Source organism: Strongylocentrotus purpuratus, unplaced genomic scaffold, assembly GCF_000002235.5.
Source record: "Strongylocentrotus purpuratus isolate Spur 01 unplaced genomic scaffold, Spur_5.0 spur5_scaffold_8, whole genome shotgun sequence".
NCBI lineage: Eukaryota > Metazoa > Echinodermata > Echinoidea > Camarodonta > Strongylocentrotidae > Strongylocentrotus > Strongylocentrotus purpuratus.
The window spans coordinates 33420470-33441086 of NW_022145614.1; the positions used below are offsets into that span (position 1 = coordinate 33420470).

The 20617-nt window shown below is 39.1% G+C and overlaps 1 protein-coding gene across 1 annotated transcript; it reads right to left on the reverse strand.

The window, feature by feature from the left end:
* Positions 1 to 1660: 1660 nt before the first annotated feature.
* On the reverse strand, positions 1661 to 19781 carry LOC100890778 (oncoprotein-induced transcript 3 protein). The gene is made up of 13 exons (XM_030976240.1): positions 19688 to 19781; positions 17748 to 17881; positions 11960 to 12066; positions 10346 to 10493; positions 10137 to 10223; positions 9140 to 9272; positions 7825 to 7923; positions 6883 to 6978; positions 6487 to 6659; positions 5024 to 5424; positions 3991 to 4090; positions 3472 to 3676; positions 1661 to 2229 (listed from the first exon to the last, which is right to left on the reverse strand). Exons 1-13 carry the CDS (start codon positions 19749 to 19751, stop codon positions 2069 to 2071), a joined length of 1908 nt encoding a protein of 635 aa, XP_030832100.1. The 5' UTR covers positions 19752 to 19781; the 3' UTR covers positions 1661 to 2068.
* Between the last annotated feature and the right edge of the window lie 836 nt (positions 19782 to 20617).

Genomic DNA, 20617 nt, shown 5'->3' on the forward strand with positions numbered 1-20617 from the left:
TGTTTGTTTTTATTTTATTTGTTGTTGCCAACCTATGCATGACTAATCCAGGCACGATTAATAATTGTTATTATATCCTGCATCAAAAATTTGTTGGCTTTTGATTGGTTGAGAGCTTGTCACATGACCAGAAATATTTGACCTATTTTTTAGAGAGTACTATATGAGAGTACTATTTGGGTTTACTATTTGGAAGTTGGAAAAAAATGTGAATTTTTCTTTTAATTGAATCAAATTTTTTTTTCAAATCTTAATTTAATGAAAACAAAATATTTTAAATCTTTTTAGATAAAAATTGACATTTTTTTTGTTCTAAATTTTTTTTCTCCCAAAAATGTTTTTTTTATTTTTTTTAATTTATTTTTTATAAATTTTTGATGCAGGATATAAAACAAATATACCATGCCTTCTATTCGAGGTACTGGTTAAACTATGGGCCTCGTTGACTCCAAAGTACCTTTTGCTTCGGGGCTGCGCCCCTCAGCAAATAGTACTATTGGAGTCACCTCTTGCGTATAGTTTTGTATACTATACATGATTGAAATATGATTGTAATGTATGAACAATGATTAATGTATAATTGTAACTATGCATGATTAATATATAATAATCATACATGATTGATATATATTTGTAATTGTACTGTATTATTGTTTGTATTTGTTTTATATGTAGTGCGACCTGCCATGGTTTCGGAAAGGGAACATGGACCTCGTCTTAAATGTACACATGTATTACTTTTATATGAAATAAAGGCATGATTTAACAACATATTATATACTATCATTGTTATTTGGATATTTTGTATTTTATTTTTCAATAAATGCAGAAACATCTGCAAAAAAAGAAGATATTGAGTAATGAAAATTGTACATCAATTATACTACATGTACTATGGGACTTTGTAACATTGTTCAGATGAGAGATAGTGGTGCTAAGGTAGTGACTTCAATGCTAGATGTACAATTAAAGATAATCAGAAAATTTGAGTGAAACGGATCATTATTCATGGTACAAATTGAGAAAAACTGATCTGATCGATTACTTAATTCTCCTTACTATATTATTCTACTTCTATTATGCTACTTGTCAAAGCTTGTTCAGCATCAAGAGAAGGACAATTTAACTACATTTTAGGTGAATGTAAGTCACAAAGCAATAAAATGGCTCTACATTCCAATTCAGACAATTAAGTGTTGACAGATATTTAGTAGCCTGTTTTATATATTTTCTCATGGAAAAACGGTTGGGAAAATTCAAAAATGGTTGGGAGAATTTACTGTTAATCACTGTTAGAGGGTGCCTCACATCGACGCCTTCAAGGAAAACCATAGATATCTTTGTGGTTTGAGAATTTGTTCAGGATTTTTTGCATGTCAGAGGGTTAGTATACTAGAAGGAATATAGTAAGTAACATTTTATACAAAAATCAAGCAATTTTTTTCATCAACCTTCAACAATGTTACCGAGTCACTTTCTTTTCTCCAGATAGATTGAATAAAAATGTGGATTATGTTCATATTTTACCCACTGTGTACTCGCTATGACGAAAAGGTGGGCTCTTTGAGGATAAAGTTAGAGGTAAATAATTAGCTAAAACAAAGCTTTTATAACAAATCACGAGTTTGATACAAAATAAAACTGACCAATGACAACAAAATTCCTTACTTTGATGATCTCATTTATTTTGTACTGAGTTATATAACTCTCCTTTATGAAAGGTGCCCCTTTCAATAAAGATTATTATTATTATTATTACACATAGTAGTAGTAGTAATACACTCAGAAAAATGACGAAATTGGACACACTGTATACGAACTTTTAAATAGCTGTCGTTGGTAAAGTATTAATTTTTCATTAATATTATACAATATTACACCCCCTGTCAGTCAATATCTGTATAATATTTTATGACAGTTTAAATGACAGTTTTGAACAATAGAGAATGTCCCCCTTTTTTAATTTGCTGAGTACATGTAGTCAGGGGCCCTGTTTGTACGATTTAGACGACTTTGTGCGATATCCTGTTTCGATATCATATCAACTTTCGATAGAGTTGGAAAATTTCTAAATTCCTTCCATGGATTCAGCAATATGAACTCGCTGATAGTAATTGTTATCGGATGAAATACGAACAAGCTTGACCACACCCATCAGGATTGCCATAGCAACCAATATTGCTATCATTCCAAGGAGGAGCATCGCAAGAGGGTTGTAGGAAGACAAATCTGTGGTCAATAGAAAAGATGAAATATGGTATAACAACTGATTGTGGATTATATATAATCACATACCTATCCATGGGAACGGCAGCCATCTTGAAAAATAGCCCGAATGTCAGGGAAAATGTACCGAGCGGCCATTTTAAACGTCCATTTTGATAGAAGAAAAAAAAAAGTGCCTCCTCCTTCCTATTTTTCGAAAAAACAGGACGCTAAACATGTTTTTTTTTTTTGGCCTAACTGAGTGGGCTTTTATCTATATATAAGGAAAATGTTACATTTCAGATTTTTGAATGGCTTTTGTTACACAATAGTACCAAGCGCGTAGCCAGGATTTTATTTTAGGGGGGGTAGTGAGCACGCGAAGCGTGCGAATCGCTTAAAGAGCGCGCGCAGCGCGCTCCCTAGGGGGGTGGGTGCAGGGAGGGGGGAGTTTGAAAGAAGACGAATCGTTGTACCTTTCTCGACTCGCAATCCTTGTCTGAATTCAGTCCGCCCCTCATGCGCATAGCGCGAAAGCTTTGACGTATTATTAGACAAAGAAGATGATTTGTTGTACCTTTCTCGACTCGTAAGCCTTATCTGTATTCAGTCCCCCTCCCGCGCGAAGCGTGAAAGCTTTGACGTTTCATTAATTTATTAGAGAAAGAAGACGATTCGATGTACCGTTCTCGACTCTTAATCCTTATCTGAATTCAGTTTCCTCCCCTCCCGCGCAAAACTTTGAAGTTTCATTAAATTATTAGAGAAAGATGACGACTCAAAGTACCGTTCTCGACTTCTTAATCCTTGTCTGATTTCTGTTCCCTCCCCCCCCCCCCCCCCCTCTCGCGCGAAGCTTTGACGTTTCATTAAATTATTAGAGAAAGAAGACAATTCGTTGTACCTTTCTCGACTCTTAATCCTTGTCTGAATTCAGCCTCCCTCCCTCCTCCTGCACGCAGCGCGGAAGCTTTGACGTATTATTAGACAAAGACGATTCGTTGTACCTTTCCCGACTCCTAATCCTTAATTTGAACCCAGTTTCCCCCTTTCCGCGCGAAGCGCGGAAGCTTTCACGTTTCATTAAATTATTAGAGAAAGAAGACGATTCGTTGTACCGTTCTCGACTCCTTTTCCCTTTTTCTTCCTACGTCCTCTTACTTTTTTCTTCTCTTTCTCTCTCTTTTTTTTTTGGCCGGCGTTTTTGGGGGGCGACCGCCCCCACCACCCCCCCCCCCCCTGGCTACGCGCCTGAATAGTACATACCATTAGTAGCCATATCACTGGTTGAGCGACGAATATGAATCGGACCATTACTGATTGTCTGAGTGGACATAAAGGACGAAGATCGACGTTTGCGGTCGGGGTTTGGAGGTTGATCTGAGGGTGGAGTTTCTGAGGGGCATCCTGCGTCTCGAATCGATTGAGCCTCCACGGCACCACAGACATTCACTAAACAGTGAATGTACACCTGCGAAAATGACGATTATGCATGCATTACAATACATTTTTGATACTATCTTACATCCAAACACATGTGCTTTTTACGTTTCCCTAATCTTTAAAGGGGAAGACCAACCAGATATTAAGTTGGTTTCAATAAAAGCCGAGTTGCCATTCATTTACACGTAAGTAATTACTGAACCCAAAGAGAGAGGGTCATACATGATTTAACCAGGAGCGTGATTCTACAGTTTTGTTTGTCTTCAAATATACTCATGAAATGGGCAAAGAAATTTCTACTAGAATTAGGTGTATAAGTTTCATGCCATGTAAATATTTTACCTCAGTATAATCTCCAACAAAGGCAAACGCTTTAAAAGAAAAGCCTTCTCGATTCAATCCTAGGAGACGATTGATAACAACTGTTCCATCATCTTGGCAACTGTAGAACCAATCGAAAACAATGAACCCGAGTTAGGAGGAGTCATAGCCGTGGGAGAACCGTCAGGGATTCATGAAATTCGTTGAAAAAAAAGAATAAAACTAATAATAGCATTTATAATAATAATAATAATAATAATAATAATAATGATAATTATGATAATAGTAAAAATAACAATATCAATAATACCTGTAATACTTATGATAATAAAAGCAACGAATATTTGTGTACATTTTATGCTACAATTTATGGGTCCAGTTTACCAGACACTTTCTGGTTAACCTACAGCAGATCTACGAAAACTCATGTCTCGGCCCAACACTTTTAATACAAGATGTACACATTCGTTTAAAAAAGGCTAGTAATCGAAAATTCGTTATTGTACAGACATCTTGTCACCAATTGTGTTGCTCTTATGTTTGGCAACCAGACAGGACTAAATATTTTTGCCACTAATATTCATTGTAATATTTTGTATTATATATCCGTATCCCAAAGAGCATCTTTGAAGAAACAAAACATTATTTGCATTCAATTTACCCATTCTTTAGTGTATATTGGGGAATATTTTCACAAAATATCGTGTAACTCGTCAACATGAAGCACACGGCCTTTCGTGATTATGTGGGGTAAGTAATCACGAAAGTTTGTGTAACCCAACAACCCGACCGAAGTTAACATCCGACGGAACAAAGTAAGCCGAGAAGCTTCAGATCATCAGCATCAATGCCGACCTTCCTGAGGGCCTTTAAATTATTATAAACCCAGCAGTAAACCACTTACCCATTTACACCTGGATGGAGGGTACGTGGCAAATGTGGATTAATGTCTGGCCCAAAGATTTAAGTCCCGGACTTGGATTGGAACCCCAACCCTTGGATTTACAGTCAAGTGAATGAACCACTATACCATCACTATATGATTTCTACTAACCCTGAAGAAATTAGAGAGTATTGTGGAACGGTATCCGAGCCTTGAGTGGTTGTCGCCCAGCAGCTTTCAATAAACATACCAACATTTGATACCGAGTTGAGACCCACAGCAAGGAAGAGGTTCTGTTGTTGCAAGACAAATGACGTGGTGTCCAGTTCCTTATTCTCAAAAGAATATGTCTGGAACCTTTCCAATTTCAAACTGAAGTCACCAGAGCCCTTGTCGCTAAAGGACACCTCACCAAGCTGTGGTCTGAAGGATCCACTGACGATTTCCTCTTTCTTGAGGCAACATTCAACCCGAACCTGCATGTGATATTCACGGGTGATCACTGTACCGTCTTCCGAACCAGGCTTGGCGTAAGTGATCACGTTGGTGAAGGTAATAGTTGTGTTATCCTCCTGTCATGACACCAAGTAATATAAAATAAAATAATGTTGCGAGAAAAAATGAAATCCAGTATCGAGTTCCAAAAAAAATGAATGTATATATTGTAATGTATATAATTTTTTTGTCATTTTAAGATGACACTGAGGTGATTGTTGTGTCTCTGTCCTGTAATTGTACTGATATATAAACATGAATCAGTAATACATGTAGTCACTGTTCGGGCGATATCACGGGTTTAATACAATACCCATTATAATAATAAGAGTGGGTTCTTGTATAGCACTCAGGTCTGTTAGACTTGAGACTCCTGACGCTCCGAAATTATTACCCCAGCTTTAGCATGGCTGCCATTATGGCGCTCTAGCATTTTAATAATTAATTACTGCCAGGTACCATTTACATTAGCTGATTCGAGTGTGGCAAACGTAAATTAATGTTTTGCCAAAGCACATTAGTGCCGCGCTATGTGCCGAGTTATAGAAAGAATTACTTCTCTTTACAATAATGAACTATACCAGCCATCATCTAACCACTCAAGCCAAAATACTGGTGTTACATTTTGCTGTTCGTTCGTTCGTGTCTCCTTAGATCAGGATTAATATATATATTGTTGTAATCGCTATTGTCCGGGGGGGGGGGAGCTCTCACGCCCCCCCCCCCCCGACAGAAAGAAAGTAAGGAAAGAGAAGATGAATGCTCGTTATAGAGACCAACGATTTATAAAGTAAATAAATTGAGAGTTGCGCACCGTCTTTCAAGACATAATAGGCAGTGTCGTTGAAGAAAAGAGCATTTTTTTTTTGTCTCGAAAATTTCGCAACGACTCAGCCAGCCGCTGAATAAGCGGAAGGGGGGGGGGGTAGGGGTAAGATTAGTTTTTTGGGGTCACCCTTTGGTACAATTTTTTTAAGGGGAGGGTTCATAAAATATCCCACACATTCAAAAATTAAAAGGGGGTTCAACCCCCAACCCCACGCCCCCCCCCCCCCCCCCTGTGTACGCGCCTGGCCCATGGTATTGGTAGCCATGGGAACGAGGGCGATTCATACCAGTTATCATTTAAGGAGTCATACCTCAAAGGTGGTGCCACATTGATCGTAGTTTGTAGTGAGAGTGATCTCAGTGATAGAGCTGTTTACACCGTAGCAGGAGTGGTTTCGAAAATGAACACCAGATGCGTCACCCGGGACTAGCCGTTTATCTATGTTGACGGTCATTGAAGTACTCCCGCACTCAACAGATGTCACTGGTATAAGAGAATTGTCGAGAACAAAGAAAATGTCAATTACGTCACCCTTTTCATTTTATCTCAGGTGCCAGAAGCAAAAATTGCCGTAATCGATTATAGTGCGTATGGGTCAGTGGGTGAGGTGTGCTTGTGTGTTAATGCAGACGGGTTGTTCAAACATCCTGGCTAAATCATGATGAACAGAAATTCATCCAACACAAAAAATATTCAAGATACTTACGCTTATCTTGACACATATTGCCAGCATATCCTGCTGGACATGTGCAAGAGCCTTGCTCACAGATCGTTCCATCGACACAAATACTATCACATGCATCTGAAAACAATCAGAGACAACAGTTGCTCTATTAAATGATGTGGCACCAGAAAATACGAAGGTAAAGACAAGCTGGTAAAAAAAATGTTTTTGCCACTTAGAGTTCGAGTTGGATTTGCTGTTGCTGTCGCTTCTTGTCTTTGTTGTTGTTAATATACCAATATGGGCATGCCGCGCGTTGAGTTCTGGCAATGATAGAAAATAAATTCTCACAGAATCCCCACAAAAATTACACTGAATCATTTAGTGTAATTTCTTAAGATTCTGATTTTATATTCAGAATTTTAAAGATTACAAATATATGATGACTTGTGCCAAACGATTTTGTTAGGAAATGTATAGGGGCTGAGTAATGAGCATAACAAGACAAGGACATCAAGGTAGGTAGGCCCCACACCGTGAACTTAATACGGGACACTATGTGCAAATAAGAGTTGTGGTTTTTATTGAAGATGATTTCCAGCAAGTTTTTGTGAGGTCGTTTTTATTTTACTGTTGTAAACAATCAATCTACTAAAAGACAGACAATCAAGAATGAATTATAGCCATGTTCTCTCGACATACGATTCCCATACCAGAGCTTAAGTTTAGCTTGGAGGAAAGAGGACATACATATTTATTTTTTTTTGGTCCCAAAAAAAAATCGCAACGACTCAGCCAGCCGCTGAAAAAGCGGGGGGGGGGGGGGGGGGGGGGGGGGGGGGTAAGAGCACATTTTTTTAAATTTTGCTCCCGAAAATTTTGAAGTCGTGCCGGCCGCAAATTCGCTCGGTGGGGGGGGGGGGCACGTGCCCCCTGTGCCCCTGGATCCGTCCCTGAATACAGATATGGCTTTTATTGTTTTACCTAAATGACAGAAGTTTCCGCTGAAACCCTCGGGACAAACACATGTATTGTTCTCACACGTTCCTCCATTGTCACAAGGGTTGGTTGGTTCGCATTGAACTGTTGAAAAGAAATAAAAAGCACAGTTGTTGACAATAAAATCTATTTCCTTATGTGGTCTATCGAATATACAGTGAAAAATTATCTGGATGAGACAAACAATAAAAGTGTAGCTTTAAAATTCCTTGTTCCTCATATAATAATGCTTCCTTTTTGTGGAAACTACTTCAAAGCTGGCAAAAGCTTGTCTACGCTTGAAAAGAGCCCTGGTCTTCGACTGTGTACGCAAATTTTTTAACCACTAGACGACGGAGGTGGTAACAGTAGTATTCTGCTACACTAGAATCAATCAACGACAAACAACGTCTCAATCTAGTTAATCTGTGCCTTTTTTGCCAAAAATCCGTAAAATCCGATATCTTTATACGTCGTTCCGGTTATTGAGTTGGGAATTATTAATGTTATCAAATATTAAAAAAATAAAATGTTTTATGCTATGTTGATTTTGCATGGAACATTAATAAAAGCAACTTATCATAACTACAGTATGTGGACTCTGGATCTGACACATTGGAATCAAATGCAAATACAAAAAATAAAACTCGAGAGAAAAAAAATATTTGTAAAACTCACGTTTCATCCCACAAGGGACTAAATCCATTATGGCGATTAAGAATTTGTTCATTTAAACTACCTTTCCTTCAGCAAAGTTTTACGATTTATGTATATATGGTGCAGTCACTTGTCTAGACGATCAGTGTAAAACGTTACTCAATACATTCAACAATAGTTTGTACGGATATTTTTGGATTTAGCTCCTTATGTAATGACACATCCGGAAACGTCGTTTTAGAGGACAAGTGATTTTATTTCCTTTTAAATTCAGTGAAAGATAAACTTTGTAAATGATGATAGAGTATATTCTATAAGTAGTATTAATGTGTTTTACATTAAATTGACTCGTTAAAGTGATTTAAGAGTGCCAACATAAAAATGGTAGACCGGGGGTTCATTTCAAAAGGATCCAAATATACAAAAATCCATTCATGAAAAATTATGAAAAATTGAATTCATTGCTAGAATTCATTTTTGCAATATCCCTACCATAAATACAAAACAGGAAGGATAACTGACAAGGGAAAGTGGTAAATTAAGATACATCCGTTGATTTACTCGAATTCCGTTAGGAATGAAACTACTATGTTATTCGAAAATGCGTAACCTTTTATTAACATTTATAATAGTCTGATATACATTACTACGTAAAATAATGTACCTTTCCCTATCTCACGAAAAGTATCTGAAATTTCGAACATCCAACTTCCTGGTACTCCATAGTTACTAGTTGATAACAGATCGACGTCGGAGAGGTCAATTAACACGTTGACATCGCTATCAGTTATAACAGTCTTGATAAAGAAGATGATAATAATAATGATAATGGTGATTACGATAGAGATGACGATGGCGGTAATGATATCAGCATTTATAATGAAAGTGATGAAGATAATGATGATGATGATGATGATGATTACGGTGGTGGTAATGATGGTGATGATGATGAAGATGGTGGTAATAATGGTGATGATGATGATGATGACTATGGTGGTAATGATGGTGATGATGATGGTTAAGATGTTGGCGTTGATGATAATGATGATGGTAAAGAAGATTATGAGGATATTTGTGATAACAATAGTGTTGCTGGGACTCCTTCTGGTATTAAATAACATCATATAATTAGCAAGATTTGAAAGACATCCTACAATCTTCAGTGTTAATTCATGAGTAATGACAGCTTTTTAAAATTATATGATCTATTTTAAACGTCAGATGCAATCTTAAGGCATATAGCTTTGATTTTGTATAAGTCATTTTATTGAAAAATCAAAGCATTCTTTTAAGACCATTTCCTAATAAATAAATGTCATTTAACTTGCTCTGTAATATGTAATAGTCCTCTTGATCTTAATATCAGATGTGAAAAACTATGCTTCATAAAACTCAAAATGGAAGGGATATATCTGCGTTATTTAACTGTTGATGGTAAATGCAATATACTTCCTAATATTACATTATGTTCAATATCTCCTTCGATGCAGGAAGAAAGAAAATACGAATGACTACATGTAAATTACCATTTTTAGGGTATCAAAGGATGTTATACTACGTGTTCTGAAAGAATTTAAAATAATAAATTGCATTCTTTCATCTTTTTTGGTTTCTTAGATTGTTTGTTATTTTGTTTTGTTTGTGTTGCCACCATTACTTACAGCGTAACTCTGGTCGATTTCCCCATAGTTAAAGATAACGTAGGTCAGCTTCCCATCTGTTCCGATTAGTACTTGAAACGTACTTGACTGGACACCAGATAAAAAGGGGGGAACATAAAAAGAATTGGTTTTATTTTTCAGGACGCCACTCAATGGTTTTATTTCTATCTTGATTGATTTGAGGAAATGAGAAAGCATTTTGTACGAACCCCTTGTGAGGACCCGAATGGAGGTACTAGTATCCACGAAGCAACCACAATTGTCAGTAAAGAACGGCCGATAAACTCTGGTGTAGCAATTCGAATTGCACGCTCAGCTTTACTGTATGTTGTTTGGTCAGTTCCTTGATCTGATGTCCTTTAGGTTCATGAATGAATTAAACATTTAAAAAAAAGCGAGTTATTCCATATGTAATAATCCAAACAGTATCAGGAGTGAAAACAAATACAACCAATGAAAACTAAATAGAAATCACAGCGGGCTTACTGGCGTACGGGCACATTCTAACCGAGGGAGGGCGGGCGACAGTTGGAGCGTAAATTGGCGTGGGGTCCGGGGGCAAAGCCCCATGAAACTCAGGGGTTTTAGGCATTTAATTAAGGTCAGATGAGCATCCAGGGGGCGGAGCCGGAAGCTCGGGGGTTCTAGGCATTAAATTAAGGTCAGATGAGTATCCATGGGCGGAGCCCCCAGAAGCTCAGGGGTTTAAGGCATTTTATTACGGTCAGATGAGCATATTTTGATACCATATTTGTGACATGCACTGACATGCAGATCACTAATTGGAGTGGGGTCCAGGGAGCGGAGCCTCCTGAAGCTCAGCGGTTTTAGGCATTGAATGACGATCAGATGAGCAACCAGGGACCCGCCTCAGGGCCCTTGGTTGGGTCCAGGGGGCAGAGCCCCCGAAGCTCAGACATTTAGGCATTTAATAACGGTCGGATGAGCAACCAGGGACCCGCCTCAAGGCCCTTGGTGGGGTCCAGAGGGCAGAGCCCCCGGAAGCTCAGGGAAAAATGCCATTTCAGCATCATTTCTAAATCACTGGTATTGAACAAGAAATAAACCACTTTTTAATTATGTTTTATTTTTTTAGGGGGGGGGGGGGACTTGGAAACAACGCTCATAGTTTTACTTACGATACTCTCTTTCTAAAAATGTATGTTCCCAAAATCCTCATAAAAAACCCACAACTTACCAATAAACAACTGACTAATTCGGGCAACTCCGAGATGAATACTAACAAAGTATGGGTCAAGACAGGACACCAGTAATACTTTGAGTAAGAGCATTTGATACGTACAATCAATAGGAAGATGATGTGAGAAGGGGATCTGAAGTCTTCTTATAGTGTGAAACTTTCCCCCTTCTCCCCCATTCTCTCGTCTCTTCACCAGGCCTCTCTTTCTACCACTATTACTCTGTGTGAGTACATGTACGTGTGTGTGCGTGGATATGTGTGTGTTTAGCCCACCCCCTTCTCCCCCTCTCTCCCTTCTCCTTCCCTAGCTCTCTTTCTCTGCATACCGATCACTATGTGTCTACATGCATGTGCGAGTCAGTGTCTTCCCCCCCCCCTTATTTTTCACCCCTCTCTCTCTCTCTCTCTCTCTCTCTCTCTCTCTCTCGAATAGTCTCATCTAAATCGCTATTAACCTCTCTGCATATCCCTGCTTTCTCCCATTTCTTGCTGCATCTTGAACAATTACTATTTTGACGTACGGTTTTATTGGTATAATCATACAATGAAAGTTTTAAGTGGAAACTTACATCAACTCTACATGACTAATAAGATCTAATCAAGTCGAAATGTTATACAACACCTGAAGTAGACATTGCCGGAGATTCTGATATCTACATCGTGTGCGAGAGGAGCAAGATGTAGGCTATCCAGCTGATCGTCGAAACTTACAAACCCGTTATCCGATATCTGCATGTCAAGACAAAACAATTAGAATATATTGTAATTGCAATGCAGAGGCGGCCCTCCGGGGGGGGGCAGGGGGCCAAAATGCCCCTTTTTACATAGGAAAAGTGCCCCTTTTATTTTGTAAGAAGTGCCCCTTTTACATAGGAAAGGTGCCCCTTTTACTTTGACAAGTGCCCCTATTACTTAGTAAAAGTGCCCCTTTCCCCTTTTCACCTCTGACGAGTGCCCTTTTTATTTTTGACACGTGCCCCTTTTCCTTCGACATGTTCCCATTTTCCTTTGCAATAAATGTTCATTTTCCATTCTCATGAATCTTGAAATTATCTTGAATAAGTGCCCTTTTTAATCTCTAGTAAGTGCCTCTTTTCAGGTACGAGAAGTGCCCCTTTTCACTTTTAATAAGTGCCCCCTTCACCTCTGATGATTGCCCCTTTTTTAAACTCGGATGAGCGCACCTTTCATTTTAACATGTGCCCCTCTTATTTTCTAATAAGTGCCCCTTTTCCTTATGATAAGTGCCCCCTTTAAAAAGAGAGAGCTCCTTCCCCTTCTCATAACTTCCCCTTTCCCTTTCTAATAAGTGCCCCTTTTCCTTATGATAAGTGCCCCCATTAAAAAGAGAGAGCTCCTTCCCCTTCTCATTACTTCCCCTTCCCCTTCTCATAACTGCCCCTTTTAAACATCTGAACGGTGCCCCCTTTTCATTCAACAAATGCACATTTTCCTTTATTATAAGTGCCCCTTTTACATTTTCATAAGTGTCCCTTTTCATATCTGGTCAGTGCCCCTTTGCAACTCTGATAATTTCCCTTTTAATAATGATACGTGCCCCTTTTCCTTTCTAATAACGGACCTATCCCCTTTTCACCTCTTATAAATGACCCTATTAAAATCTGATGGGTGCGCCTTTTCCGTCAACAAATGCCTATTTCCCATTTTCGTAAACGCCTCCTTTTCATCACTGGTGAGTGCCTCTTTTCAAGTGAAAAAATGCCTCATTTTCACCTCTTATAATTATCCTTTGTACTTATACACGTGCTCCTTTTCTTTCTAATAAGTGTCTTATCCCTTTCGATTATTGTCCCCTTTTCATGTAATCATTAAACGTGCCCCTTATTTAAAGCGACTAAGAGCAGTTTCCCCCAAAGTTCGCTCGCTGCGCTCGCTCGCATTTAAAGATTATATAATTATGTTACTTATCAAAGGTCTTTTCAGTCTTCCGTTATGAGAATGTGCTTATAACCCCATCACGATTGGACTTTTTCCTCTTTATAAGATGTAATTTTTCGCACTGCGACCTCACAGATCTTTAAAAATTTTCTCGCTCGCTTCGCTCGCTCGTAAATGCATATTCAGACATCACACCCAACTGTAAAGTTTGATGCTTAAGCGATATCTTGTATGATGTATGAAGAGAAACAAATATTAAAATCATCCCTGATAATGTAATCACAATGTAGGGGTATATACCAATGTCTAAAAATTGTATATTTTCGCTTTGAGATTTCCCACTGTAGGTGCCCTTTTTTCCAGAAAGTGCCCTTTTTTGTTGGTGCCCCCCCCCCCCCCACTTTGAAAGTCGCTCGGCCGCCCCTGTTGCAATGTTTTTACATAGACCTCTTTTATATCAATCATAATGGGAATCCGGGAACATCCAGTTCGTTAAGCAGGGCTCCCATTTAGCCGAGTTGGAGCCTCGAGTTGTGGCGAGCTGGCGCAAGCTTATGGCTAGCCGTTTTATCATTAAAACATATTTCTTGATATCAAGAATTCAATTCTTAATATCACGAAATCGAATTCTTGATATCACAAATTCAATTCTTGATATCAAGAATTACCATTGCTTTACAACGTAAAATTATTACTTGATATCAAGAAATATGTTTTAATGATAAAATGGTTTGCCATAAGCTTGCGCCAGCTCGCGACAACTCGAGGCTCCAACTCGGCTAAGTGGGAGCCCTGCTTTAGAAACCGACAAACCCGCGACATTGTCTGTCTCACGAAAACTCAGAAGAGTCTGTACAAGGTGTCTGGTCTGCGAGACCGCCATCGGAAATTCCATTATTTCAGGCCAGATACCGATTGTGAGGCTATTAAAGATAGCGAAACCGACATATCTGCTATTCCATGATTCCATCATTCGGGCCAATCGTCTTGTGACGCTGTTAGAACGTAATAGAGACTGTTATATCTAGGCGCGCCGGAAGCAGTTTGGGGTTGGGGGGGGGGGGCGAACATTCCAGGAGCAGTGGCGTAACGAGCAAAAACGTTTGTAAAGGGGGGGGCAGAAGGAAAATCTGCGTCACCACCACTCTTACACGTTACATGCAGGCCCCGCGGAACGTTTTTAAAAGTGGAGTATCACTTAGAGCGGAATTTGGCGTGGGGTCCAGGGCCTGGGCCCGGCGGAGGGTCAAGGGGCTTAAGCCCCCGGAAGCTCAGGGTTTTTAGGCATTAAATTACGGTCAGAAAAGCACATTTAGATACCTTATTTGTGACAATGGCAGGTCATTAATTGGCAGGGAGTCCAGGGGCAGAGCCCCCGGAAGCTCAGGTTTTGTTTAGGTATTTAATTACGGTTAGTTGAGCACACAGGGGCACTCTTTAATGCCATTGATGTAGTCCAGAGGGCAGGACCCCCTGAAGCTCAGATGTTTTAGATATTTAACTACGGTCAGATGAGGATCCAGGGGCCGGTCTAGGGCCCTTGGTGGGGTCCAGGTTACAGAGCCCCCGGAAGCTCGGCGGGTTTTAGGTATTTAATTACGGTCAGATGAGCATTCAAGGGACCGCCTTAGGGCCCTTGGTGGGGTCCAGGGTACAGAGCCCCCGGAAGCTCGTTTTTTCTAAGGTATTTAATTACGGTCATATGAGCATCCAGGGGCCGCCTTAGGGCCCTTGGTGGGGTCCGGGGGCAGAGCCTCCGTAAGCTCTGGGGTTTTAGGCATTGAATTACGGTGAGATGAGCATATTTTGATACCTCATTTGTGACATTGGCAGGTCACTTATTTTTTTTCTCTCTCTTTTTTTCTTCTCTGTAACATACTTTTTCAAAAAGTGAAGGGAGGGGCTCTAGCCCCCGAGCCCAGCCGTTCTGCAGGCCCTGTCAAGAAGGCTTCTAAATAAGCATATATTTTGCCCGACTGTAAATTTGGGAATTTCTAATTTTCCAACAAACGCATTTAAAAGGTATGACTTACACAAAAATTGAGAAAAAATACCGGAAAATCATGTCATTTCAGCAAAATTTGTAAATCACTGGTACCGAATAAGAAATGACCCCCCCCCCCATAAGTACGCCAGCGTTCAGGGGCTCATGTCTTCTTACACCTAAAACTAAAAACACACACGCTTTCCCATCCTCTCACAATATTTCCACGATATGCGCATATCGCTAATATAAAAACCTGATTGATAAATATAGGTGGCATGCGGAATGTTTAGGAAATTTAATTCCTGTTAACTTTCCTTTTCTTAGAATGGAATTTTATATGTGATTTAATTCAGGTTTTTATTATTGTTTTGTTCTTTTGGGTTAAAAATACAAACCATCTTTACTCCTTTACAGCTTTTCTTTTTTCTTTATTTAGAGGGGGAGGGGGCGTTTTTTTTTTTTTTTTTTTTTTTTTTTTTGGGGGGGGGGGCAAATGCATTTTGCCCCCCCCCTTTTTGGTGGGGGGGGGGCAAGTGCCCCCCTGCCACCCCACTTCCGGTGCCTATGGTTATATCAGTCATTCGGCTACCGCCTTGTGAAGCTGATAAAACGTTATCATGACCTACAGTAAGAGAGGTACTTTTGTTTTGTATCTCTTTGTGCTTCTTTAATAATAATAATAATAATAATATTGGCATTTATATAGCGCTCTTACAGACATACATGTGTATCACAGCGCTTTACAACATATTATTATTACCCCGGTCATCGGATTCAGGCTTGCCCGCACACAAGGTATGCACATTCTCCACTCCCTGGGGAGCATTCCAGCCAGTCGCCATTTTACAAGCGCCACTTGCTAATCAAACCACATTAGCTTTCGCATCCTACCGGGTACCCATTTTAACACCTGGGTGGAGAGTGGCAAATGTAGATCAATGTCTTGCCAAAGGACATTAGTGCCGCGGCGGGACTTGAACCGCGGACCTTGTGATCCACAGTCCGGTGACTTATCCACTCGACCACGACACCTCTAAGTTGCAGTCACTTGAAAAGCCCTATATTGGCGACTTGTCAACAGAGTCCTCTATCTTGGTTTGAATATCAAAATGTTTATAAATGTATGTATGCACATTATATTCGTGTCGAAATGAATGACCAATAAAAAAAAAAACTGTTGGATTTAAAACGTGAATCGTCTAATCTTCAACCTTTTTGCGTAGAGGTGTCGTGGTCTAGCTGATATGTAACCTGATTGTGGATCACAAGATTCGGGGTTCGAGTCCCGCCACGACACCAAGGTCCTAATAATAAATAGAGGTTTTCTGGTCTGTAAAGATGCAGCGAAACGAGTATACTCTGCATGATTGTGTTAGTATGGACGAATGTGTGTATATCATGTATATATATATATATATATATATATATATATATATATATATATATATAGAAAAAAATATAAAAAGTTGAAAATAAAAATTGATTCCGTTTAACGTCTGCAACCTCGAATATTTCGCCGATGAGGTTAATAGGGAAATCATGTTTTATTCGATTTTTTTATTAGAAAATAATCAAACGTAGCAAACGACGCATTGCACAAAGGATATAGCGCAGCAACTTGCTAGTAACCAATGAGAGTGTAATTAAACAGAGAGTATTTAAGCAAAGAAGAAAAGGATAGAAAAGGAAAGGTAAGAGCAATGAATGGAGAAGATGAGAAAGTCAGAAAGGGAGAGAAAGGTTAATAAACGAAGAACCAAAGAAGCCAGGAAAAGGGTTTAAAGAATAAAGGAGGAAGGGAAAGAAATCAAGAGGAAGGGAGAGAGAAAGAAAGAGAGGGGAGGGAAAGGAAGAGAGAAAGAGAGAGAAAAGAAACACAAAGGACAAAACAAAGTAAAGGAAATAAAAAATGAAGCAGAGGGTAAGGGAAACGAATAGGGAAAAAAAGAAGGAAACAAGGGTAAGTAAAAAGGAAGCGAAAAAATAGAGGGGGGGATGAACAAAATTAAGAGAACGAAAGAGAGAGTTAGAAATCAATCAATTGATTTATGTAAAGCTCGAAGGGACACATTCATTAAATAATTTGGTATATCAATCTTTCCTCCCGCTTCTTCCTAGATGGGTCAGTAGGGAGTTTTCGCAAGCTCAACGCGGACGGAGAATCGGCGGTTCGTGTGCAAAATCGAAAAGCTACTATACAGTGTGAGTCAAAAAAAAGTTTACACCTAGAAAATTGCTAATTATTTTTAAAATCACCTATTAACAGTAAATTATTGTACATCTTATGAAAGAGTGTTTTATCCCAAATCATTTGGTATCATTTGTGTGTGGTATCAAGACGCGATACATGACATTCCTGAGAGAGGGAGCAGGGAGTGGGAGGCGGGAGTGGGAGCCTGGAGTGGGAGGCGGGAGTGGGTGCCGGGAGTGGGAGTGGGAGCTGGGAGCCGGGAGTGGGAGGCAAGGAACATCATGGTCCCATATTATTATAACATTAATAAAATGAATGAAATAGCAAACTTACACTGACTTCGTTGTAGCTCACCCCGTCAAACTTAAAGGAATTGGAGAAGCTTAACGAAGCAAAATGATCATCGCCCCTAATTAGCATCATCGAGTCGTTAAACTCTGCTGAATTCCCATAAGGAAATAGGGTGCCTACATGAAATGCAAATCAGTGGATAGAGAAGCATTAAAGCAGGGCTCCCACTTAGCCGAGTTGGAGCCTCGAGTTGTGGCGAGCTGGCGAGATCTTATGGCAAGCAGTTTTATCTTTATAACATATTTCTTGATATCAAGAATTCAATTCTTGATATCACGAAATCGAATTCCTGATTTCATGAATACGAATTCTTAATATCAAGAATTACCATTGCTTTACAACATTAAAATAATTTCTTGATAACAAGAATTGATTTATTGATATCAATTAATAATACAACGGCTTGTCATAGGATCGCGCCAGCTCGTCACAACTCGAGGTTCCAACTCGGCTAAGTGGGAGCCCTGCTTTACGCTCCTAGAAACAAACCAACGCGGTACGCCTGTTTCACAGTACCGCTTTACCGACAATCTACAGGGTTCATTAATTCTTAAAAGACTTTCGATTTTGTTTTCTTTCTCTCCAGATAGCCTTTTAAATTCTCCAAACAAGAAGCAGCGAAGTAACAGTGGCACAATGGCAGTTGCCCCCTCTCCCAATCACATGGCAAAATATAAGAAATTCAAGAAAAGAAGAAAGGAAGAGAGCGAGGGGATGGAGAGGGAACATATAACGTGAGAGAAAATACTATCCTATACACTCTCCCCCTGACTTGATGGTCTTGTTGATTTGTATTCGACCAGGTAGTAAGACTGATTTCCCCCACCCCAACGAACTCAGGCAGCGCCAATATCTATATGTCACTAATACCGGACGCCTCTTAACACCAGACATGTCAAACATGTTTCCATATACAAATATACTGACCATTACAAACTTATAAAACAAATTGTACCATTAAACATTTGTCGTCATTTAGTGAAAAATCAATAAGCCCTTTAAGTCTTTATAAAATCATAATAATCTGGTATCACACATAAATTACATCTTTTATCAAACTTGGATTTTCAAACATTTTAGGGAAATATATGTTTCAAGTTACAAAAGGAGGGGGAGCCACTCGGCTATATTGAAAAGTAACGCGTAGACTTGGACATGACACAAAAAAGTGATTAAATCGTTAAGCCTGCTTAAAACCCTGTTCCATGTCGTAATTTCCTAAGGTTGATCCGAAAGTTCGTCATTTTAAAGATGAACTAGGGTTCATAAGGCTGAAAATGAAATAGGGTACATTATTCCGAAAATAAATAGGAATCATAATCCCGAAGGTTCATACTTCCGAAAATGAAATAGAACCTGCATGCACAAATTTGTGCAGGCGTATTGTGGTATTACGAACCTTTGGAATACCGAACCCTTTTTTATTTTCGGAATTATGAACCCCCTGGCATGGGAAATTTCTGTTTCAGAATTACGAACCTTGGGAATTATGAACCTTTGGGAAAACCAGTGACTCCCTAAAGATTTTCATACGCTTGATATAACTTTTTTCAATTCAATTCAATTTTTTTCTTCAATTTTGCCAATTTGAAATTTGCATGGATTTCAAATTCAAATTTCAAATTTATTCATGTTTCCAACAAAACATTACAAATCAATTATAAGCATTTAAAACAAATTTAAGAAATACATGTTGGAAACAGAGGGGTCCACTAAAAAGCAATGCTTGTACAAGTGTGAACACCTAAAATGAAACTTAGGAATAATGAGTAATTAAATTAACTAATCTGTAACTACAAAAGGAACTACAAAATAGGGGAAAGAAAAAGGGGGATGCCAACAGAGACGAGAAAGGGACAAGACAATTCTTTACACGCCAAATATAGAAGAACACGGTCATAATACAAGGAGTTAACACTTACCATTTTCCTGAGCGAACACACTTATGGTGAAACACGAAAGAAGGATGCACAGGAATGAAAACATCTTGACTGTTCTGTATCTCGACAAACAAACAAATGATGGAAAATGCCAGTAGATTATATGCCAGATGGGATGATAAAATAAAAACAAATAATGATCAAGGACAAGTGGTGGCGCTAGGATTTTTTGAGTTATGGGTGAAGCTACTCCAAGGGAATGAACAAGGTTTTTTTTTTCTCGGAAAAGTGCAAAAATAAATCAAAAATGTTTTCTTCCTCTCGCGATAATGCAAACCTTCAGGATTTATTTTATTCAACAAGATTTTATTTGAAGTGAAAGTGGTCTGGAAGAAGAATGATCATGCCGGAAAAGTTCTTCGTTTTCTGTTTTCTTTTCTTATATTCGTCCCGATGTTTCACCGCACCCCTTTTCAGAAATAAACGTCCCCGCTAAGCTATTTTTATCCTAAACCAGTCCTCTAAATAGCCATAATAATGGGACTGAGCAGTGGCGAATATGGGGGTGTAAGGGGCATCTTTCTATATATGGCAGCCCATGAAGGGGCAAAAAGGCGCAAAGGATGGGGGAGCCATAAGCTACAGCTTCCTTCCTCGTGTTAATGGTCCGTTTAGTCCCTTGGGTAATCTTTCTGGGGATCAATACTTTTATCTTGGACCCCCTTGTATTCAGGGGCGCACTTCAAATTATCGGGTGCTTGTTTCATTTAAACCCCCCCCCCCCCAAAAAAAAAAAAAAAAAAAAAAAAAGTTGGACTGATTACGTAGTCTAGAAAATCGCGATGTCATGCAATCGATTTGAATCCATAAACCCTTCCTGTTGTGATGGTTTATATTCCTTTGTTTCATCTCCGGCCTGCGCATCTGCTCCCGATTAAAAAGTGGTGTCCTTCAATCCTTTCACACTTTCTC